Source organism: Callithrix jacchus, chromosome 1, assembly GCF_049354715.1.
Source record: "Callithrix jacchus isolate 240 chromosome 1, calJac240_pri, whole genome shotgun sequence".
In the NCBI taxonomy this organism is placed as follows: Eukaryota; Metazoa; Chordata; class Mammalia; order Primates; family Cebidae; genus Callithrix; species Callithrix jacchus.
The window spans coordinates 15,634,774-15,659,219 of record NC_133502.1 but is presented as its reverse complement, the minus strand read 5'-3'; the positions used below and the strand labels follow the sequence as shown (position 1 = coordinate 15,659,219).

At 51.5% G+C, this 24,446-nt stretch overlaps 1 protein-coding gene across 2 annotated transcripts; it reads left to right on the top strand.

Annotated features, from left to right (window-relative positions):
• Positions 1-10,026: 10,026 nt before the first annotated feature.
• Positions 10,027-18,687, top strand: ZIC5 (Zic family zinc finger 5). 2 transcript variants are annotated; one of them, XR_013535980.1, is made up of 3 exons: positions 10,027-11,649; positions 11,838-11,998; positions 15,922-18,687. XR_013535980.1 is itself a non-coding variant. In XM_008995737.5 (2 exons), the coding sequence occupies exons 1-2, from the start codon at positions 10,104-10,106 to the stop codon at positions 16,362-16,364; spliced, it is 1,989 nt and encodes a 662-aa protein (XP_008993985.5). In that variant the 5' UTR covers positions 10,027-10,103; the 3' UTR covers positions 16,365-18,687. The 2 variants fall into 2 exon arrangements, 1 of the variants encoding a protein (XP_008993985.5); XM_008995737.5 differs by lacking the exon at positions 11,838-11,998.
• Positions 18,688-24,446: the final 5,759 nt, after the last annotated feature.

The following is a 24,446-nucleotide window of genomic DNA, read 5'->3' as shown; positions in this document are numbered from 1 at the left end:
AAAGCCAGGCGGAGAACCAAAGTGTATTAAAGGAGCTGCGGCGGGGGCGGGTGAGCAGGGCAGGGGAGGGCGGGCGGGAGGAGGGAGCCGGAGGGAGGTGTAGGGAGCCGAGAGGAGAGGGGGGCTACCGGGGGCGAGCACCGCGCAGCGGCCCCCACCCCTGCGCGCACCCGTGCGCGCACGCACACACTCACTCGCTCGCACGCCCCGCGGACCCGGAGTCCGGCTGCGCCTAGCAGCGCCGGCAGAATGCAGTCACAGCCGCGGCGGGGCCACGGTGCCTTAGCGCCGCGGCCGTGGGCACACCAGGCAGGCGGGCGAGAGGACCGAGGCGAGCTCCGCGCTTGGCGCCCGGGGCCAGCGCACCAGCGTCTCCACCTAACCGCGGCGGGAGCGCCGGAGCGGCAGGCGGAGTCCAGGCGTCCTCCGCGGCGCGCTCCGGCGACAGATCCCTCCCCCGCGGCCCTGCTCGCGCCGCCCCGCGCGCGGCGGGTATTGTTCGGCGCCGCGGCCGCAGTGTTTAGCCCTCCTCGGCCTCGGCGCTTGGCATTGGCTGTGCCGCGCGTAGTAAACTTGCAGTGGCTACGAATTCCCCCAGATGAAGGCAGCAGCCTCGCCGCTCCCCCTTTCTTTAAGTTGTGCCGGAGGAGGAGGCGGGGGAGTAGGGGGAGGGGGATGTGGGAGGGGAGAATGCAAGCGGGGGAGGGGAGGAGGGGGAGGCTGAGCTGAAAAACAATAACAACAATAAAAAAGTGATCTCTCGCTCCCCTACTCCCTCCCGCCGCTCGGCCCTGGGCGCTGAGCCGGGAACTAGCGGCCGCGCCGCGTGCACCGAGTGCAGTCCGCGGCCCGAGCGAGTGTGAGGCCCAGGCGGGCTCCCTGGGCTCGGCTGCGGTGGGCTGCGTTGCCACCTCCTCTGTTGATTTCGGTGGGCGCCGCCGACGCCGCAGCAACAGCCTTTTATTTTGTATTTTTTGTCTCCTCCTTTTCCTCTCCCCTCCCCCCGGGCCCCCTAGTCTCCCGCCCCGACCTCCCTCCCTCCCACCCACCCTCCCGCTCCAGGCCGGGCCCCCCGGTCAAACCGCCCCTTTAACGGCGGCTCCCGCCCCGCCTGCCGTCCCAGCGCCGCGATTGGCCGCCGCGGCCTCGTCAATCCCGCGCCCCCGCCCCGCGGCCCGCCCGCCTCTCAGTCCCCGCGCCCCCAAAACTGCTCGCAGCCCGGGCAGCCGCCGAACATGCCCGCGGGCCCGGCCTGCCATCCTGCGGTTCTTCACCCTAGTGCTCGGCGCGGCGGCTTCTAGTCCTGGAGCTCCCGGGAGCCGGGCGTCCAGCATGGCGTGAACGTGGGCCCAGGCCGCGAGGTCTAGGAGTCCTCGGCCGGGTCAGGAAAGGGACGCAGCCCAGCGCTGCAGTCCTTCCGCGTAGGCCACCGACTCCCTGGGGACCCGAGCAGCTCCCAGCGGACATTAAACCCCTCGGGGACGCCTGGCCCGAGCACTCCTGGCCGCTCCAGACGTGGCTAGCAGCTGGGTCGCCCGGCAGGAGGCTCTGCGCACCGGGACATTTCAGGCCCGGGGCCCTGCCGGGAGCGCGCCACGAGGAGAGGCGGGGGGCCGGTGTGCTGCCCGCTTGGCACCCTCCCTTCTCTCCCCCCCCCCCGCCTTTGTAAACTTGCTCTGTGGCATTGAAACCACAGGTGCAGGACGGTGGACACAGAGAAAGCCAGGCAGGCCCCTTCTTCCCACCCTCCGGACGCCCACCCAGACACCGCCTTCCCCGCCCCCCGCAGCGGCCCCGTCCGCCCCTCGGCGTGCTGAGTTCCCCCCATCCCACCCCTGCTGCTTGCGTCCTGCTCCGATTACAGCAGTAAACACTGGGCTGCGACTCCCGCGTGGAAGGGGGTTGTTTGGAAGTCATTTAAAGACAGTGTCACCCTCAGGCTAAATGCGCAGAAGCCGGGCCCCCGCATCCTTGGGCTAGGAAGTGTGGGAACGCCCGAGACCCAGCGAGGCTCAGGCTGGAGTTTGTCTGCGGGTCAGGCTCAGGGTCTCAGGAGAAGAAGCCGCCAGACTCCTCAGGGCTTAAACCCTCTAGAAAGCATATATATTCACTCCTTCTCCAGGAGCGGGGAGTGCCACCCCGGCGGTGGTCCGGCGGCAAAGCTGCTCCCCGTGCCGCGCCTGGCCAGCCCTTCGGCCCAGGCTGTCCGTTGCGGACATTTCCTTTCCAGCCGCCCAAGTCTAGCGCTCCCGAGGTAAACAGAGAGGGAACGGCAGACCCCGGGGCTGCAGAGGTGTGAAAGGGACAGCCTGAGGCCAGCGCCTCGGGCGTGTTCGCCTGGCTGGCCTGGATAACTGCTTTTATTTATAAATCTCTAGGAGTTGAAATAAAATTAAACGAAGAGAAATAATCAATTTTCAGTATTATATGCCGAAATGAAATCAACAAAAACGCGGGGAGAATCCTCTAGCTCTCTATGGCTGGCAGAGCCCGGGCTCCCTTGCGCTGGCTCAGGCAGCCTCTCCCGGCTTAAGCGAGTCTCTGCAGGTTGGCGCTGGCGGTAGCACCTAGCATAAGGGGCCCAGTGCCCTCCCTCCGTCCCCCTCTTCCCTGTCAGGGGGGTGGGGGTGGGGTGCAAGAAGGAGGGAGGCTGTGGCATCCTGTCTGAAAGCAAGGCAGTTTGCCTGGAAGGTGGAGATTCTCACCTTTCTTGAAAGGAGGAAAAGTTCCCATTTCCACACCCCTCTCTGTGCATAAAAGGGGGCGGAGGGCACTAGCCAAACTGGCCCCCTAGACCTAGAGAGACCTGAGACAGAGACGCGGCCAGAAAAGAGAACTTCTCAGGCGGAAAGGCTGCCCTGCTACGCTGAATCCAGTAAAAATTGCCCAATGCAATCTTTATATTGCACACTTGTTTGCTTTATTCATCAATTTTTATGGGGATGGGAGGCGAGCGCGAGAGGAGAGTACTTGGAAAGGCTTACTCCAAAAATGTTTCCGAAGGAAAATGCTTTCTTGGAGATTGGTTGTGAGAATAGCAGACCTGAACATCCAGAGACCTCACTTCCCTTCCTTCTTTCAGGCCATCAGACTTCCAAGTCTTCCTCCTTTCCCACTGTCTTACCCCTCCCCAGTCCTCCCTCCCTCTCCTCTTTGACCCATTCTCTCCTTTCGCTTTGATTCCGCTTTTGCTGCGCCCGCGTTTGGGGATCGCGCGGCTGGGCGCTCGCTCTCGCCGGATTCCGGGGGCCGTGCGCGGCCGGACGGTGGGGCGGACGCCTTAATTCCCGCCGGAGACCCCGCGGGTTGGGCCCTCCTGACTATTCTTTCCCGGCTCCAGTTCTCCTCTCTCTGCAGGGCACAGAAGAGCTGAGCCAAGTTCAAAGTCACGTCGCCGTCCCTTCTCAGAAGTGCTTTATTTCTCTACAAACCGCAAAACCCCTTTACTTCATGACACTTTTTTTAAAAAAGGAAGGAAAGGGAAGAGCGAGCGAGCGAGAGAGAGATAGCAAGGGGGGAAAAAAGCATGCAGAGGCTTTCAGAGTTACTGCCTCAAAAGTAGACTCGGGTTCCTTGGCTGAAGGAAAAAAGCGGCCAAGCGGCGTAATGCACAGTTTGAGCGAATTCAGTTTTTCAACAGGTTTCTGGAAGGGCCCGTCTGTGGCGGTGTCAGGCCCGCAGGACCCACAACTTTCACCATCCGGCAAGCATGTCCCTTCTTTGTAAGCTTCCCAAAAGTGTGCTTCCGAAATCTTACGGAGGCTGCGTGCGGGCAGCCCGGGGCTTGAGCGGATCCGGCTCCAGGCCGCGAGGGCCGGTGTTCATTTCTCCGAAAGTAGAGGGAATGGCAGCGCGATGGAGATTTCAGGTGGTCTTCAAAAGACAGAAAATCCCACCAAACACCAGAGCGCCCATCCACCAAAGCACCTCGTTGCGGTTTGTGGGCCTCTGCGAACAGTGTTGACGGAGGTCTTTGCTGGTATGTGGTGTGTTTTGTGTACCTATACATAAATACATCATGTATGCACACACTGTATCCTTACACACACATAGGCACGCACTGCTGGACAGGAAATGCCAAAGAACAAGCAAATAAAATTGACCTTTACATTGAAAAGCAGAAGCTCTTGGTTGCCACACCACTCAAACTTTTAATTTTCTTCTTAAGGAAGAAGGTGGAAATGGGGGTAGTGGGAAAGAGTTGAGAGAAGAAATGAGACAAACAAGTGACCAAAAAAAAAAAAAAAAAAAAAAAAAGGATTTCACAGGATTCCAGCACCATAGTCTGTATCACAGACTCATAAATTCAACAAGATCATCAACAGGATATTAAGTTGCAGGGCACCTTTGATTCTGCCTTCTCAGCCACTCCTGGGCTGAGTGACCCCTGACCCATGAAGGACCACATGTGTGGTGGGTGAGCCCCCTCTATAAAACCCACCTAGAACAAAAGTTCTTTGTTAGGGCTTTAGAGAAGTGTAATATAAAAGAAGGGGAAATTGTGAAAATCTCAGCCAATGTTGTAACTTTTAAATACCATTTTTAAGAAGCAGGGGTGCTGAATGAGGTTGTGATAGTATAAGACCCTCTCCAGTTTGCTAAAAGAATGTATTTTCTTCCTACAGTAAAATTTACTGTTCTGTAACTGGGCTTATAAAACATCTGTATATAAAATATGTGCTCACCAGCAGTTTAGTAATAGGGATGTAAATATTTGTGTATTTGCCAAAAGGGACTCAGAAAAAAATAGAAGCCATCAGCCACCTTGGCCTTTACCCCTGCACTGGTGATAGTCAGTGGTTGTGGTTTTGCTAAAGGAAGAGAATTAATTGTCCTTACTTGTCTCCTCTTTTCCTGATGGTACTGTTTCCAGTGCTGCAAAACAAACAAAACCAAACAAAAAATAGGGCATTAGCTTATGTGAATGTGTTTAATTATTCCGAAGACCTATCCTTTGGGCTCCCAGGTGAACTATATCCAGAGAGATTGAATACAGATGACAGGCAAGCAGCTTTCCAATAAACTGCAGTATTATTGCAATAGACTTCGTAATACAATTTATGCTGTCATTCATAAATAACAATGCCATATGTCAACCATATTGCTTACACAAGTAAATCCATCAACGTGTCACTATTTGATTTATCTCAGCAGCTTCTTCAAATATTGAAGTACAGATATTGGAAGGGGTGTGGAGTGATAGGAACTACCCAAGAAATTTGAGATTTTATTTTTGACTGCACCTCTACTTCTCCTTTATTTCCCATCCAAAAACATCCTAAAGGGTAAGAAATTAAGGGGAGGAGAAGCACATCGTGGGGCCAATGTAAATAAATATTGAGTGGTTATATGAACTGTGAACATGTAAGAGAGTTCTGCGGTGGTTTTGACCTTCTGGGCATATTTTGGAACAATGATGCATTGCCCAAGAAATTGTCAATCCTAGTGACCAACTGCAGGTCAAAGGTCTTTCTCCAACAACCTCCATCTCTGAGGGTAAAAATGATTGCAAACCAAATGAGAGCATTTGATGACAGGCAACTTTTATTCAACTTATTCTTTAGTGGTAAGGAAGTAAAGGGAGTGATAGTTTTTAAATGGCTTTCAGCCACAAAGGTGAGGTGGGTGTGGGATAGGCCCACTTCATAACTGTACAAACAACAACCAGACAAAACAAATCCCCACGGAATCCAACATATCAGTCACGGCCACACAGCCCCAGTTTTCTGCCTTTTCATCCTCATGAAGTCTACATAAGTATGATAGTGCTATTAGAAGAAGCACTTTTCTGGTTATTCTTAGCTCTACACATATCCGTGGAGCCTCAGGACTCAGGGCCAGCTCAGGAGGGCGGTAACCCTCGGAAAACCCGAGAGGGCTGTGAATTGCGGAGTGATTCTTAGCACCCAAAGGCCCTGGGCCAGTGCAGCTCCCACGCAAGTCGGGTGGTGAGTGGCCAAGATTGGAGGGTGGGGATGGGGGATCCGGTCCCTGCCCGGTGCAGACAGGGCAGGCGACCAGGAGAGGCTGCCCTGAAACTCCCTGCATACCGCATGGAGAACCTGATTTGAGAAAAGCCCTTGAACCCCAAGTCCCCATCACTTAGGGCCCTGGCGCAGCTCTACTAAAATGCAGCTGTGCCGGTGCCTTTGCCTACCTTGCCCTAGCTTTTAGGAAAGGTCTGAGTGGACCATCAGGCCCTTCCCAGTGTCGGCTAGCAACTCCCCTCCTGTTTAGCACCCACTGGCGCCCTTGGGCTGGGCTTCAAAGGTCCTTCGATTCCTCTAGTAATTCGGGTGCCACATTCACCCTTGAACCCGTCTCTGCCGTGACCCAAATGGCACTAGATGCTCCAACCCACCGGCACCCAGCCCTTCTGCAGGGAGGCCGCTCTCAGAGAAACCACGCGGGACCAGCGAGTTGTAAAGCAATTGCAGGGGCAATAAAAGGCGGTTCGGGGGGTCCCCCGGCTCCTTTCTTGTCCACCCCACTGTCCCCGAATTCCCCCCTCCCTCTGCCTGCAGAAACAATCAAACAAAGGCTCAAAAGCCAGGAAATGTCTAATTCACTTCCCTTAGAGTTTATTAATTGCCCATACCCATCGCAGGAAACTTGGCTGTGTTCGGTGACACCACGAGGGCCCCGGGAGCAGTGGAGCCTCAGTCCCCGCCCCCCCGCGCAGCAGGGAGCAGAAAGCGCCAGCCCGAGCATCCCGGGAGATCGGGTCCGGGGGATCCAGGCAGCTGAGCGCGGTTAGCTCAGCTAACCTGGGTTCCAGTTACCTGGCCATTTACTAGGCCTTTCACCTCCCCAGCCTCCTCGCACCTTTATCTGGGGCTAGAAGGAGGTTGGGGTTCGGGGTGCAACCTAGAGGCCTGGAAATAGATGCCCCGCAATAGCCATTGCTAACTCCAGAAAGGACATTTCCACGTTTCCATGGCTTGCCACTTTGCTGCCCCCACACAGGCACTTCCACTGTAAAACGCAGAAAGGGGCATGGGTTTGAGGATTGGCCCTGAACGACCAGCACCACCGTCGAAACAGACGGGCCAAACCCACTGAAGAGAGAATGGACATAAGGCCTTCCACAGCCCCCTGCTTTTAAAACTACTATTATTCCCTTCAGCGCCCTGGAAATTGTTGGTGTTTATTTAGGAAGTGTGACACAGTTATTGGGTCTTTAGAAACTTGGGATGTTAAGGGGGTTTGATTTGGTTCCCAAATACCTTGAAAAAGAAACAGCGCACCTGGGGTCAGGCGGGTCATCACAATAACAAAAAGCGCTTCTACAAAATAAAAAGCTCTTTTATAAAGAAAGGCAATCCCGGAAATCCACTGCAAGCCTTCCTGATGACCATCTAGCTAGGCCTATTCTCAGGTTTAATTGGCAGGCGGTTTATTGGCGCCTTATTGGTGTTGATTGAAATTTTGCTCCCAGTCTTTTATTTTAAAAATTAGCATCTCAAGTCGATTTACCTGAGTCAATTATCTTTTTAGGGTCTAGGTTTGGTCATAAATTTGCAAATATTCATTAAACTCACTTTGTAAATATCCCTCTTTCCTATCGCTACCCAAATCTCTATTATTTCCTAAGAAAGTCTTTTCTTTTTTAAGGCTTCCATAAAAAGAAATTGATCAGGGAGCTATATTTGAATTAAGACATATTAAATCGATGACAGATACATATCATGCTGTGTTTAACAAGAGTTGTACAAGGAGGCGGGTTCCAGATTCCGCACGGCTCTGCTGCACCATTATTCACATTTTTACAGCCTTTCCTTCATGCCTTCACCCATTAAACCATTAAATTTCAGCAATTCAATAAAACAAAGCAGTTATAATTTTGACGAAAAGCTATTTTGAAGGGGGTGGAGGTACCCATTTATTGCACAATAAAAATGCTCAACAGTCCATATTAAAGGCTAGCGTGTGTTTATTTTCTTCTTTCTTTATTCTTTTTGTTTTGTTTTGTTTTTACTTATAACCTGCAGCATTGAACCCAAGGCTGCCATTACTGCAAGAATTAATGCTTATTGCCAAGAAATTCAAATAAAGGAAACGCATCGGAAATGTTCTGAGAGGAAATCAAGACGGTGATGATAATTCCAAATATAATGCTTTCTTCATAAACCATCTATAAAGATGGCACAGTTCTCGATCGACCTTCGCCTGGTTGGCTTGAAATGTTTTAAGTCTTTGACACAGAAAATTGTGAAAGGACTCGTCCTCTCCAAATAAAGATGAGGATTTTGTTACTGCTGTTTATTAAATTGTTTTCGTTTTGTTTCCACACACACCTTTAATTCCTCATATTTGAACTTCATTGAAGCTTAAAGAAAAAGTCCATTTGGAATTTGATGGTAGCATTGTCTTTGATTGCTTGTACAAGAAATGACATTCCTAAGTCTCATACCGAAGCCCCCTGTTAAACATCGTTCATACCAATGTAAATGGCGCTATCTAATCGACTCTTTTGAGAATATTTCTGATTACTTCCCAGCACCATCGCCCCGATAATGGCTTTGGGCGGTCTACTTTTACTTGGACTGCAAACGAATTAAGTTGGAAACATGTTTTATTGTATCCCCAAAGGAAAAAAATCACATTCTAATCATTATCACTTTTTTTTTTACAAGTAATGTTACGGATGGCAGCAAAATAAAAAATTTAAAACCCTGGACTTTAATATGCGAGCATTGTGAAACATCATAAATTTCAAAAAATGCTTTCTTTTAAAATCTGAAAAGGACACTTTGGGGCACTACAACTCCTAACTTGGGGGGAGGTGTCCCACATTTCTCTGCCAAAAAGTGATGCAGGAAATTTCTATTAGAAAAAAATCGATTTGTTACCAAACCACTGGAAAGGGATGGGATTCGCTTTTTTGAAAGCCAGTTTTTATGGTTTTCAAATAAGACATCTTAGAGGTAGACTGGTTTATTAGAAAACGATAAGGTGAAAGATCATTAGTAAATGAAAATCAAATATATTTATTGATTTCAAAATAATATTTTATTGGATCAGTTCTAATTGTGGACCGGTCAAAGAAACTGAGGCATACACGTCGACTGTGATCTGGACCGGAAGGAGAACTTCTGCTTAAAGAACGGTGCTTATTTAGCGGCTAATCTCTGAAGAGATGCCGTTTAGCCTGCTCTGCCTGCCACTGTATGTCCGAAAGGCAAAAGTTAGAATCGCTGTCCGATCTCCTCTCCCCCGCCCCTACTGTAGATCTAATTGGAAGTGGCAGATCTAGAACCGATGAGTAGTGAGATTACACTTCGAGCCAACTCCTTTGAACCATGTTGAAAAGGACTCCATGAGCTAAAAAGTCGAGGTAAAACGGTTCCTCTGGGGAAATACTTATTTTGACTTCACCTGGTGTTTCGCGGAGCCAAATCACTGAAGTTGTCTTGCAAGCAATAGACTTTATCTTCTTCAGTCCGTCTACCGTCTGTGCGCCCCAGGTGAGCGCTAGGCGGGTTGGGTGTCCAAATAAGGAGTTTCTAGCATCACCACTACAGGTAGGACGTGCTGTTCACCCCTCCCCCAAAGAGCAGCCTAGGGCTCTTCCACCCCGAAAGGGAAAGTACTTGGGTGCCAGAAGGCACACAGCGAGAAGTGAGGTCGAGGTTTTGGAAACTGGAACTTTGCTTCTAGTGGGACCCCAGCCCCTCACCACCCCGCGCCCTCTGCCCGTGTGCCTGCCCGCGCTCCGCGAGGTGCGTCAAGAGAACTCCCGGCGCTGCGCGCGCAGGCCAGGCTCAAACTTTCTGCAAGTGCAACTTGGGCATCCCTGGGGAGGCGGGGATGCGGGGCTCCAGCAGAGGAGGGGGCGCTCAGGGAAAGCTCCGGCGGCCGCGAGCACCAGGGCGGATCCCTGCTGGGCCGAGGGCCTGAACGGGAGCCAATCGGGCAGCCGAGGCTACTGCCAATCACGCGGCTCCCTCCAATCCCACCCGTGCCATTTCCAAAATCTCGGTCCCACTGTGCAGCTCAAATGTGGTGTTCACTCTGCCAATCGCTGGAGGATAGAGTGGGAACAGGAATAAGCAGAGTTAGGAGGCCAGGACAAAAGAAGTTAAAGAGCGCCTAGTATATACATGTTTTTGAAGGCGGGCAGAGGGAAAAAAGTCCCCCCAGTGAGGGTCTATGGGCCTGATTGTGTAGTTCTGATGGAGCCCCCTTTGAGCAAGAGGAACCCGCCAGCGCTGAGATTAGCGGATTTGGCAACGGCTCAGGTCCAGCCGCTTCAGAATATGACAGGCTTCCCGGCGCTGGCCGGCCCGCCCGCCCACTCCCAACTCCGCGCAGCCGTCGCGCACCTCCGCCCGCGGGACCTGGGCGCTGACCCCGGCGTGGCCACCACTCCGCTCGGACCCGAGCACATGGCCCAGGCAAGCGCGCTGGGCCTCAGCCCTTCCTCCCAGGCGCTCCCGGCACACCCCGAGGCTCCGGCGGCCGCCGCCCTTGCAGCGGCCTCGGTCGCGCACCCTGGCGCGGGCAGCCACCCCTGTGGCGGGGGCAGCAGCGGCGCGCAGCCCTCCGCGCCCCCGCCCCCAGCCCCTCCTCTTCCTCCCTCCTCTTCACCCCCTCCCCCTCCCCCGCCTCCTCCTCCTCCTTCTGCCCTCTCGGGCTACTCCACCACCAACAGTGGCGGCGGCGGCAGCAGCGGCAAAGGCCACAGCAGGGACTTCGTCCTCCGGAGGGACCTTTCCGCCACGGCCCCCGCGGCGGCCATGCACGGGGCCCCGCTCGGAGGGGAGCAACGGTCGGGCACCGGCTCCCCCCAGCACCCGGCCCCGCCTCCCCACTCGGCCGGCATGTTCATCTCCGCCAGCGGCACCTACGCTGGCCCGGACGGCGGCGGCGGCCCGGCGCTCTTCACCGCGCTGCACGACACGCCAGGAGCCCCCGGCGGCCACCCGCACCCGCTCAACGGCCAGATGCGCTTGGGGCTGGCGGCGGCGGCGGCAGCCGCGGCGGCTGAGCTGTACGGCCGCGCCGAACCGCCCTTCGCGCCGCGCTCGGGGGACGCGCACTACGGGGCGGTGGCGGCCGCTGCGGCCGCCGCCCTACACGGCTACGGAGCCGTGAACTTAAACCTGAACCTGGCGGCTGCAGCAGCGGCTGCAGCGGCCGGGCCGGGGCCCCACCTGCAGCACCACGCGCCGCCCCCGGCGCCGCCGCCGCCGCCGCCGCCGGCGCCCGCGCAGCACCCGCACCAGCACCACCCCCACCTCCCAGGGGCGGCCGGGGCCTTCCTGCGCTACATGCGGCAGCCAATCAAGCAGGAGCTCATCTGCAAGTGGATCGACCCCGACGAGCTGGCCGGGCTGCCGCCGCCGCCGCCGCCACCGCCACCGCCCCCGGCCGGCGGCGCCAAGCCCTGTTCCAAAACTTTCGGCACCATGCACGAGCTGGTGAATCACGTCACGGTGGAGCACGTGGGCGGCCCCGAGCAGAGCAGCCACGTCTGCTTCTGGGAGGACTGTCCGCGCGAGGGCAAGCCCTTCAAGGCCAAATACAAGCTCATCAACCACATCCGTGTGCACACCGGCGAGAAGCCCTTCCCCTGCCCCTTCCCGGGCTGCGGCAAGGTCTTCGCGCGCTCCGAGAACCTCAAGATCCACAAGCGCACTCATACAGGTGGGTGTCTGTCCCCGGCCGCGCCGCCGCCGCCACCAACTCCTGCGCCGCCGCCGCTTCCGCCGCTGCTTCTCCTCCTCCTGCTCACCTTAATTTTTTCCTCCTTCTGCTGCTTCTCTTCGCATACGTATAACCCGGACATGTGACTTCTTTTTTTTTCTCTCCCCCTCTTTTTTTCTATGAATAAGTAATTCGATAGCATACACAGGCCCCGCGTTGGGTTGCCACACGGCGGAGTCTCCAGCGCGCCCGCAGCCCCTCAGCCGGGACAGGCAACGCGCGCCAGCCGCCGCCACCGCCACCTCGGAGCAGATGCTGCAGCAGCTGGAGCAGGAAGGCGCCCAGGACGGTCGGCAGCCCCCACCCGTCCGGCCCCGGGAAGTCGGGGAGGGCGATGGGAAAAGAGGCCGGAGCCACCTCGGCAAGCGCCTCGCTTCCCACCGGGTCGTAGGCCCCACGCGGTCGCCGAGCTCCGAGGACCGAGCGTGGGATTTGCTGCGGGATTTGGGCCGCTCGAGGCAGCCCCTCCGGGAGGGGAAGGAACCCCTCTGGGAAGACAGGAATGCGCTTTCGGGCCCCCAGAGACCACAAGTACTCGCACACCCCTCACGTACACCTTCGCTTGCATGCGTCTCCTATAATTTTACACTCATGTCCTCGCGTGCGTGCACCCCATTCTCGCGACACCGACACCTGTATGTCCTCACACTCACACCATAACACGCCCTCTCGCACTCAGTATCACACTCGCCCTGGAGGGCTGGAGTTAACATCTGTCCTAGAGAACGTTCTAGTTGGAGGAGGACCGAGCATCCCGCCATCAGTGAGGCCTACCCTGTCGTGGAATTTGGGGGACGCCCTCGGCGTCGTAGGGACCCTCCCACCCCACCTCAAGCCCTGCCTCTGGGGGTCCCACAGCTCTGAGGAGGGCGACTGCAGCTCGGGGCAGTGGGATGGCTCCTGTGGGTCGTGTGCCCCCTTCGAGCGGACGAGCGCGTCGGGCGGAAGCGCTGATGACCGCGAGCGCAATCGGGATTTATAGGGACAAACACGATTACCCCTCGGAGGACACTTAAGTAACAGGAGTTTACGTTCAGTAATCACTTGGTTGATTTATCGGCGCTGCCGCGGCCAGGAGGCAGCGGTCGGGGCTGGGGGCGCTCTTGGCTCTGCGGGGCAGCCGCGTCGGGGTGACCCGAGGCAGGAGCCCCGGCCTGGCTCCAGTTTGCCTTCCTGTCCCAGGCCTCCCCTGCAGGCCCCCTGATGGCCGGCGGGGAGCACGTTTTCCCTGGAGCCCTGTTTCTTTCTAATCGGGATCAGTCCGCCTTAATGATTTTTCCAGAAGGAAACTTCCCAGGAGGCTCTCGTAAAAAAGCCCTGGCCCGCTAAGCCGGCTGCTCGCTCCTGTGCCCAGCACTTCTCGGCCGGGCCGGGTCTAGGGACCGTGAAGCTGCTCCCCACCTCGGCCCCCAAAAGAAACCCCCAAGCGCGGTGCCGTGCGCGGACTCTGGCCCTTCCCGCCAGCCTAGGCCTGGCCAGGGGAGCTGATTCCCTTCGCAGCTACCGGGAGCTGCGAGCGCGGAAGCCGATCCGGACCCCGGCGAAACGGGCCGTACCCCCGCCCCCTGTCCCCGATGGCTTCCCGGGTCGCGCGCGTGTACGTGGGGTCGGGGCGGGGGCGCAGGGGACCCCGGGTGCCTAGGGGACCCGTGGCCATTAGGTTTTTGGCCCCGAGTCTGGTGGACGGTTGCATTTCCTGTCCCCTCCCGGCGGCCGCGTGGGCCCCACCCGGTGGAGTGTGGGGATTCCTCCGGGAGGGATGCGGGCGCCTTGGGTTCAGAGTCCAACCCTCTCGCGGTGTTTCTGGGGGTCCCTGGGCCGCTCAGCCATCGGGCATTGTGTCCTGAGAGGGCCCATCCGGACTTACTTCCCTCCCTGCCACACCGCTCACCCTTTTGGGGGTTATCCGGGATCCCGGAACGGATTGATCAAAGGGACTAATCCCTGGGCCACTCCCGAAGGCCCCTGTCCTGACCCACGTGCCCCCAATTCCGTTTATAACCCGTCCTGCGGGCCTGACTCTCGAGCTCTCTCGGGAGAGGGAGCTGCTAGGAGCTGGCGGTACCCGAACGTAGTTCGTTACTTTCCCACATGCTCCAGGCTCTCAAACTCAGTAAATAGTTAAATTCTGACGTGACCCGTCTGTCGGAATCTTAAATGTAAACACTGAGGTCTCTCAGCCTTTCCAGTTAGGTAGACTTTGCTCATTCCCCTAGGCCCCCTGAGCACACAGGCCGCTCCATTGCCCTGGCCTTGTTCTCTGCTGTTTCTCCGAGAACCTCTTCCTTTCTTTACCTCTACTGTTCCACCTTGCCTTCCACCATATCCCTCCCTTTCCTGAATCTAGTTGTTTGCCTTTTTCGTGTGCAGTGGAGGAGTTAGCAGTGTTGAAAGCGTTTATTCACAATCCGGGATATGTAGGTTGCACAGAAACAGGAACATGCTGAAAGCAGCACTGCATTTTTCGTAGGGTGGGTACCAAACCACGTACGCCTCCATATTGAAGAAAGGCTGATTTTAATTTTTTTAAAAAGAATGTGACATTAACTTGGTCTTATCTATGACTTAAAGTGTAATATAGAAATCAGGACAAATCATTGATGTTTTGATAAAAAAGGGATTAGCTTTGTTTTTGGTGAAACTCATCCACAGAGAATTTTTAGAGGTTGTGACTATAATGGAATTGTGTTGTGTCTCTCTTTATATATCACTGTAGGAGGCATATTTGAATAATGTCTAATTCTATTTTAAAACAGTATTTCCAGATAGGCAAAGTGAAATTCCAGGCTTCCATCTGAATACTCCCAGATGTGCTAGCAGACTCTGCCATCCAGGCAGTTACGTTGTACAACTCCCTGCAGTCAAATACCTGCAGAGGTTGCAAGAAAATTCACCGCAGAAATGTGTACACTAGCTGAGGCTTCATCGTTTCTTTTTGAACATAAGTTATCCAAAACAAGGGAAAATGTCCTACCTAGTATGTCACCAGAGGAGCTGCTGAAATGGGAGCAATTCGCCTTTATTTTTAAATTCTTTACATAAAAGAGGAAAATATTATTAATACAATAATATGTATAAAATGATTTGTTCAATTCTGGACTCAACTATATCAAGTTCAGGGATGCCAAGGGGAGAGGGAAAATACAGTGAGACTGTTGCTTGCTGTCTTCCTTTTCTTGCTATTTAACACCAAAATGTAGTGTGGCTGAATTTCTCTAGTTGTCTTATTAAGTATTTCCATTTCCTGGACCGGAGGCCTTGTGTTTAAAGGCATTATGTTCGGGGGGTGGTTAGGTCAGCTTCAGGAGGTGTCAGGCCAAAAGACCCTGGCCTTTTTCAGAAAATCTTTTTGACTACTGAGCAATGTAGGGAGCTATGGGAATAAGTGTACTTATGGTATAAGGTAAAAGGTAGGTTCTGCTAAGGTTTGTGGTCTTTATCATTGTTTGTTAAGGCTCTGTGCTGCTGTGCTCTTAACCACCCTGCAAGTGGTAGGAGAGCTGTAGCATGCAGAGGCCAACAGCCTATTCTCTGCCCAGCTAGCCCTGTAAAAACCGAGTGCTGGGAGTGTGTTTCACAGGTGCCTCTGTTTCTAAAGAAAAGCATTGTTTTGTTTTACCTCCTTCCCTTTCCCAGCTCCACATTCTCTCCTGCTACCCCTCTCCATCAATGAAATGCTAGTGAGCACTGAAAGGAAATGCCATTATTATAATTTTACTGTACCCCAGTTTACTTTTAATTTAGTGTATGCGTTTGGTTTTTTTTCTCTTTCTTATATGCTTACTTCCGCCTGTGGCTTTGGAAGTATCATTTTGTGTTTATTTTGACAGAAGGATCTCCTGCTTGTGTCTTTGAGTGTACAGACCCTGAGGGGAGTGTATCTGTGGGAGGAGGGGGTCTTCGGGTCCCAGGTGGGTTTCAGTGTTACATACTGCTCTTAGTTCAGCACTGGGGATCTCACCCTGACCCCTCTGGGACTGCAGGGGCTGACAGCCTCTTAGGAGCCCAGGTCCAAGCAAAGCCACCAGGCCAGTGGACTCCAGGCCCATCCTTGAAATATCCCTTCCCTTTTATGAATTACAAAGAAGAATTAGGCTGGGAGGTGGTCTTTGGGAGAATAGGAAAAACACATCCTTGATTCTGCTCCAAGGCTTCTCTCAAGTGAGGGGTCTCTGGAAAGCCATTGTTGACTCTTCCTGTGTTTTGTTGCAGGGGAAAAGCCTTTCAAATGTGAATTTGATGGCTGTGACAGGAAGTTTGCTAATAGTAGTGATCGCAAGAAACATTCCCACGTCCACACCAGTGACAAGCCCTACTACTGCAAGATCCGAGGCTGTGATAAATCCTACACTCACCCGAGCTCCCTGCGGAAGCACATGAAGATTCACTGCAAGTCCCCGCCACCCTCTCCAGGACCCCTTGGCTACTCATCAGTGGGGACGCCAGTGGGTGCCCCCTTGTCCCCCGTGCTGGACCCAGCCAGGAGTCGCTCCAGCACTCTGTCCCCTCAGGTGACCAACCTCAATGAGTGGTACGTTTGCCAGGCCAGTGGGGCCCCCAGCCACCTCCACACCCCTTCCAGCAATGGAACCACCTCTGAGTCTGAAGATGAGGAAATTTACGGGAACCCCGAAGTTGTGCGGACGATACATTAGAATTTATGATTAATAATAATAAGTGAAATAATAAGTGGGAGTCCTTGGACCACTTCCTAACCTGAGACAATGCCGAGCCTGAGACAAACCCGTGACTCAGACTTGCCACCAGGTCTAATTAGCCCTATTTATTCAGTATGAAACCCTATGGTGTTTGTACATTTAATTAATTTAATTAAGATATTTGGGCTTTTTTTTTTTTTTTTTTTTTTTTTTCTTAAAAAGCAAACAAAAAACAACCAAGCTGGACTTGTACATTGCAGGAGGACAGGGCTGGGGGCAAATTGTACCAAGGAAAATGGAGAGATCAGTTAAATGAGATACACACTGCCGATGCAATATATATATCTATTTTTTTAAGGGGGAGAAAAAGAGCATTAAGTCAGAACTTAACACAGCAACAAGGCCCTCTGCATTTCCTGGAGTGCCTCTCAAATGCCTTTAACACCATACTGTAGGCTGCTTTTGAGCCTCCTTGCTGGACCCTAATTCTGCCAAGGCCTCTTGATTGTAAACTACACACCTGCTGCATTGCCAACAGATCCTGGACTGTACCTGTGTCCAAAAATATTTGTAAAAACCCTTTGAGTTTATTGTTTGTAATTTTTAATTTTCTGATCTCACCTTCACATAATATTTTTATACAGGATTATTTCTTCAGTATTCTACTGTGTGATTTTAAAAAAATAAGGTGCAGCACCCTTAAGATATCTTCATATCTTGTGCTACTGTGATTGTTCAAGCAAAAGTGGGGAGAAGAAAAGCTGCTGCGATAAGACAACTGTGAAACTGTGATGTTTTATAAAATAGAGGAAATTCAAGTGCTTTCTTTTTCCTCTTTGGTGTTTTTTTTTTTTTTTTTTAATCTGAATTCTCAGATACTGCCTCCTAACTGTCCAAACTTACTGTGTAGTAGAGATGCTGTTTTCCATCCTATGTTCTTTGGGATGCCAGCATTCACAGTCAAGTCTTGTGGAGGTGGGATGATGGCATCATGCCTATTTTTTTGGAAAGCTGTTTTTGATAAACAGGCCAACCCCTCTTTTATACTGTTGTATCAACCTTTTAAAAAGTCTATTTTTCAATGCCTGAAGCTGCATTTTATTGCATTTTCTTCCACCTGAGCACTGAGCACACCAAACTGGAATCCATTTGAAAATGACAGTGTGTGAAGTGTATGATTTACATTAAAAGAGGGGAGGGAGTTGCCATACATATTAAAATTTTTAAAAGGTTTATAGTTATCGCCAAATGCTGATGAATGTGTGACCTTTGCCAGAGCTGTCAAGCTAGGATAAAAAAGGTCAAGGACCTAGGACAATAACTCTTAGTCAATTTATTTTCGGTTGGTACAACACATCTCCCGTGCAAAATGTAGTCCATCAGAAACATCATACAGATATACTAAAGAGCACTAATTTATCCTTAGAGACCCTGAAGACACCCCCTCCCCAGGGTTTGTAGAAATTTGTTTTGTGTGCTGTGAGTGGTTGATGTAGTCTTGTCATTGTTAATAACTTGTATGTGAACACTATTATTTGTACAGTTGAATTAATTTATTTTCAGACATCATCCTTTTCTTTTTCTGGAAGAGTTCAAAGCACACCAAAGAATTATATTATACATTTTGGTGAAATATTGTCATTTATGATCCATGGTTTATTTAATAAAAAAAGGAAAGAAAATGGAAAAATATATTTTTAAGCTTACTTGAATGAACAACGTAATGTGAAAACTAAGACTCTTCCTGCATGTCTTTTTTGCATTGTGTTGATGAGATTATATATAGTTTATAGATATATTATATGACTAGTACAGTGCATGGTGCTGTCACTTGGAAAGCCTTTCAATGTTGTCTTCAGATTGTTATGGTGAATATGAAACATGCAGACCCTCCTTTATAAAGAAAAGACCATAAAACTTGAATATGAGATAATTTTACATTTTAAAAGTTTATTTGATTTTCATATTATTCACTTTCAAAGCCCTTTCAAACAGAAAAGATAAGTTATGAACTTTTGGGGGGATAATTTATGTATCGTAAACTTATTAGAACAAAATATTCCTGATGTATAATGAGTTGTTTTATTTATACAACTTTTTCAATGGTAGTTTGCACTATTCTTTATTATGCTACAGGTTTATTTATTATGAAACAAAGGAATATGTATTTTATGTATTTTACCATACATAGGTTAACTCTTTGCCACAGATTTATTGGTTCTTGATACACCTAAAATAAAAACTTAAAATGTGTACCTCCAATAGAGAGCAAGCAAGAATGATTAAGAAGTAACAAATTTAATAAAGGTATTCTTATTATTACTGCTGATGTTTTACCTATTAGTGTATCTCTCATTCTCTTACAAACAGAACAGGTTGTGCCAATTTGAGTGAATGTCTTCCCTTGATCTCTTGATTTCTTAGCCTCTCCCCAAGCAGTGTAATATTTTTGCAGACTGGTTTAACTTCCAGCTTACAAGCTTATCTAGGAACCATGAGATTTTTATGAAGACTAAGCCTTGCAGGTTATACTTAAAGTAGCATAAATCTTTTGGGTGATTGTATTTATTTGTTAAAATAAGTAATATCCTGAGTGATTCTAATCAGTGAAAAGCTGAAAAGTGAATTTTAGCATTTCTTTGGTGCCTAGACTCCAAAAGGAAAAAAAAGAAAGAATGAAGATAACTTGGAGGGAGGGACAGTGAGGCTTCTAGACACAAAGAAGGTGGAAGCAAAATCGGTCAGGGGCTGAGATGGGTATTGAATCACATTGAGTAGTGGACATCGAATGCCTCTTAGAGTGTGGGAGATCAAGATGCAGTTTTACTGTAGTTTGTTCTGGAAGTTGAGTGGCTATTGGTAATGTAAGCTCAGCATTTTGGGGCAGGTGTGTAGAACAATTAGATTATTGCATGACAGCAAAACATTCAAGTGGCTTAAATGAAGGTATTTGGCTATGCACATTTACTAGGCTGGATGTTTGCTTGTGTTTTTGTTAGCAGATACAAAACTGATAAAGGCAAATAGTTAAAAGCAGTTGCTAGTAATGTCAATAAGCATTTCTCTGAAAGGTTATAGTGGCTTTTGAGAGTCAGGTTTGTTAAATGCAGTAAAGGTGAAACAGGTTGCAAAGAGTTGTTTTAAGTCAGATGACAATAACCAGCACACGAAGGAGAAAAACACTCATAAATGAGGGCCCCAATCAATGGGAAAACTTATAGCTCTCTAATGAAGTTTCTTGTGAAAAGAAGGGTGACACAAAGCCACCAAGACATGAATCATTCATGGGAAATATAAAAGATAAAAGATATCTGACAATGAGCAGAACCTTGTATAGAGTGTATAAAACAAGTTTCCCCTTCTTATTATCTGCTTTAAAACGCACAATCTCCCACTCCCAGAGTTCTCTGTCCAGTCTATAGAGTTAAAATTGACCACTGCTCGTCCTGCGCCACTTCAAAGTAATTTAGTCCAGAACGGAAGGCTTGGCGCTTGGACAATCTTCATGGTGTGTTAAGATTTCTATGGCAATTGGCAAGCAAGACGTTCCCATCTGAATATGTCTCAAAGAAAGCCACTTATTGACACTAAGTTGGCTATCATCAAAGACTTCATCTTTCCTAGGCAAAACGGTGGCCCTTGCAAATACTGTTTAAATCATCTACCTTTGTTTTCCAGGCTAGGAGAATCTTCAAACGCACAATTATTTGAAGTTCATGTATATATTTTTTCCCATTCAGGATGATCTTTGGTAAAGCTAATGGTCCTAAAATCTACACTCCATAGAGTTTGAGGGTGGGAATGATATTCTCTTAAGATGGCCACACAAGCATCATAGCACTAGGGACAGGAAAAGAGGAGGCCCACTCTCTGCAAACAGTTTGCACTCTCTTATAAGTGATCTCTTTCACTTTGGGGAAGGTTTTGGAGACCATTATGCTTTTATCCACCCAGCAATCTTTCATCTATCATCTCTCTGTCTACAAAATGGGACAAGAGGTGCTGGCCACTAGTATTTTTAAATCCCAGTTTGGTTAGGAAATACAGCTCCTGGGGAGGAGGCAGGGAAGACATCTGGTTTCTCAAGCGATCACCATAAGCCTGCAGAAAAGAAGGCTGATCACAAGGTAAACAAAACAACCCAACCGCTGATTATTAACTGTACTTCCATCCCCTGACATCACCCCTGGCCTGCCAGTTCACCCACAGTGTAGCAAAACAGGGCGCCCGGCCACGGAAGACTTCCAGGTCTGGAGGCACAGGGAGGCCGGCAGGAGACCCGAGGTGAAACTGCCTTGGGGCCCCCAGCACACTTCCCCTCGGTGGACAAAAACTCAGCCCCACGCCCACGCACTCCCCGAGCACACATTAACATACACGCAAGTGCCTAATCAGGCAGAGAGAAGTTCAAAGTTATGGGGTTTTGTTTGTTTGTTTGAAATTCAAACTATTGCTTCTATGGTCCATCCACGAGGAGCGTCAGGATCGCTATGGCAGTGGGCAGGGCCAGGGGAGTCGCAGGCAGAGGGGCCACTGCGATTCGAGACAGTCGATGAGACACAGCTGGAGTGACCTTTACGTTCCTGCCAAGTTAGTTCAGTACATTTGCACCTCATCAGAAATGCATCTCTCTCTCTCACTCTCTCTCTCTCCCCCCCCCCCCCCCCAGTGTTGGTTAAGATTCACCCATAGAACCTTATAGCTGGAGAGAAAGCGGAGAGAAAGAATGAAGAAAGGAGGATAGGAGCGGAGGAGAGTCGGGGTGAGGAGTGGGTGATGTTAGAAGGGTGGGGGGAGAGGGGCAGGGGCGCCAGAGCCCCAGTTCCTCTTCCTTCTCTCCCCACCTAAGTACTTTTATTTGCAGAGCGATTGTTCTTTGTTTATTTAATACAAGTACTGTGTGAATGGTGAAAAATAAACACGATGAAAAATAACCAAACAGATGATTCCTCCGAGTGAAAAAGCCCGGACTTAATAAAAGTGCGAAGCAGTCACCGCTGAATGAGAAACCCTTTGAAGTGGAACTTATTATAGGAGGAATACTTTGGGGTTGCCTTAACGACGCCGTTGAATCGAAAGCGCTCGCCTTTGTCAGCGATTTGTTCTCCTTTGCTGGGGTGCCCGGAGAAATTACTTACATGGGCTGCCTTAACATGCAGCCTGCAAATCAGTAACTTTGCAGCTCAGACTCGCAGACGCCACTCGGCTGCGGACAAAAAGAGTCAGTGGGGAAACGCACCAACCTTTCACGCCGAGGCTCTGGAGCTGGGGGCGCACGGGCGTGTTGGGGGCGGCAGATAAGAAGTTGTATTACAACGGCCCCGCTCGCCCAGGCTTCCCTCTTCTTCCCCCCGGCCCCCTCCCCCCGCCCCCGCCCCCGCCTCCGCTAGTCCGGGCTGAGGCTCTGCCGGTCCAGACCCCGATCTGTGGCAGGGGAGGCCCGACTCCTCCAGGGCCCTCCAGCGAGGGGCGCTCTAGGGCGCCGGGGCAGGGCGCGAGACTTTCCCAGAGACCCGGGCCATATTTAATAAGGGTCGTTCATCACCGAGGCGCTTTGAAGGGTCGCCTCCAGCCCTGTGCCCATTAGAAAGGCGGAGGTGACATTTAAACTCCGTTTTCAAGGATCGCGGGGGGATTTCATTGAAAAGGCAACTCGTTTGTCTTATGAGCCTGGAAACAACCCCCTTCTCGCTCCTTTTGACCACATGGCATAACTCAAAAACAATAGTTCAAAAGTGAAATAGCATCGTGGTGTTCATTCGGAGACAGGCCCCCATCTAGCATCAGAGAAAAGGGGTAGTCCGCAAGACAATGTGCTTTTTGTGTCCGACTCTGTCACAAGGATTGTGTTGTTTGCTTTGGAGGCTGCGCCTGTTATACTTTCCTGAAAGTGCTTGTGTTAAACAAGAGTTATAAGTCATCCAAAACAACAAACATTTTGATTTTCTTTGCCTAAAGGGCTTTCCCTGGCTATGGGCACCGTGAAAAAATAATGTCGTTGCTGAGAAAGGGACACCAGTAGTAGCATTACAAGCGAGAGCATTAAATATTGAATGACACGGGAAAAAGAGCTTGTCGAGGGGCACTCAGCCTTAAAGGCTTTCTTCAACTTTGTCTTCGGTGGCTGCTGGACTATTTAAGATGGTATTAATTAAGGCAGCTTCGGATGCTGCCGAGCCAGCCGGCCCCTCGGCCGCGTTCGGTCAATGGGCCTGTGCCCCCGCTCTCTGCTCACGCGTTGGCTGAGCCGAGTGCAAATGTCACTTCTCATTTGGAGGCTGAAGAGAAGTGCCCATCCTGCATTAAGGGCAGCAGGAATGCAGTCAGCAGCAGGCGTTAAAGGAATACGAGGGACTGGGGTGAGGGGGGAAGAGGCGGGAACAAAATGGGAACAGCTGCCCGGGGCGGGGTCGAGAGTGCGCCCAGCGCACCGCTTTTGGCACATTTGGAGAGCGCCGCTGGCAAACTCCGGCCATGCGGGACTCGCTGTGTTGCAAGCCCCCCTCTCTTTCGTCGTTCCTGCGTGGGGAAAATGAAAACTCCAGCCCTGCACAAATCCATTAGGCAGGCTGGCAGGGCGTTATTTTACAAAGGGACTTGCTTCTACAAAGAAAGACAAAAGCTTGGTGCAAACAGGCGTCTTGACTGACTTCCACCTCCCCCCTGCGGTCCTCTTCACAGATCACAAATAAATAAAGCCCAAAGGACCTCAGCTAAGAATCTCCAGATCCAATTTTACAGATGGCGAAACTGAGGCCTCAAGCAAGACTCAAACTGATTTTTGTCAATATTCCGAGAAGTCAGAGGTCGAGACCCTAAGGGACACCAAAGACCCAGGCGGGAGTGGAGTTCTCTTTAAAGTCGCCAACAACCACGCCAAAATGTCCCTTCCCCCTGCCCCCCATTGCAAGTATTCGATTCCAAATCAAATGGAAATTGGTTTCAGCCGTTGAAAATTCCTAACACAAAAAAAAAAGGAATGAAGCTTACTGCCAACTGAGTGTGGCATAAATGAAATGCATGCTCTGAGAAGCTCGGTTAACTATCAGTTCTTGATGAAGAGAGACAAGATTTGGCTGGGCAGAGGGGGCAGGGCATCCTGAGGACTGATTTTTTTTTCCAGCCAGAAACCCAGCAGGCTCCCCGGTCCTCCATCTCCCTAAGTGGCCTTTCACCTGGATGTGAGCCTTCTCTTTTACCACACAGCCCTTGTAGGTGGGGGGAGATGCAGTAAAATGTGCTCCCCACCCCCACCCCCGTGTGTGTGTGTTTTGTGTGTATGTGTGTGTGTGTGTGTGTGTGTGTGTGGTTTAGCACCCTTAGCTTTTAATTCATTTGCAATGTCTGATTCTCCATCTTAAAGTGTGTCCACTCAGGGCTCCCTCTGGCCTTTTGGATAAGGGGCGGGTCATGTTTCCACCGAGAGCGGTGCTGCAGGAGAACTAGTCCCTACCCTTCCTGCAGAGACTGGAATCTGAGCGCGATGGGTGGCCAGGGAGCTCGCATTCAGACAGCCCTGAGATGCGGGCCTGGGGCCCTACGCCCCACTGGCAGCTGGAGGCGTCGGTCTGGGACCAAAGAACGCCTGGCCGGGTCAGAACGCGGGCAGAGGTGGGCGGTGGGGCAGCGAGAGAGGGCCGCACCAGAGCAGCCCACTCCCGCACAGCCTAAGACTGGAGTTCCCAGGCCCAACTGCCTACCTGCGTGATCCATTTTGCACATCTTTCCTCATTCCCCTTCTCTGCTCTCCCTATATCCTTCACTTATTTTGCATGAACAGGGCCCAGGCCAGGATAACTGATGCAGAAAGATGGCCTTTTGGCCGGGAATGCACGCTCTCGCGCGCGCATACACCACCTCCCCCCCAACCCCCCACACTTACGCACAATTCAACCCCCCAGCCCCGCCCTAGCCAGTGCACTGGGCACACACTCGGGATCCAGGCACCTTGCCAAGAGCGCGCGAGCACCCTGCGTGGCACACTGGTTGGAGTTCCTGCATGAAGTGGCGGGGGTGGAGTGAGGAGGGAGGGGTGGGCGGCGGTGCACGCCGCCGACTGCTGGCGGTGCTCACAAGTTC

Excerpts from the sequence above, each read along its gene's own strand:
- ZIC5 (XM_008995737.5), top strand. The coding sequence starts at position 10,104 with ATGTTTTTGAAGGCGGGCAGAGGGAAAAAAGTCCCCCCAGTGAGGGTC. Across the intron at positions 11,650-15,921 it reads CCACAAGCGCACTCATACAG|GGGAAAAGCCTTTCAAATGT; the intron begins GTGGGTGTCTGT and ends GTTTTGTTGCAG.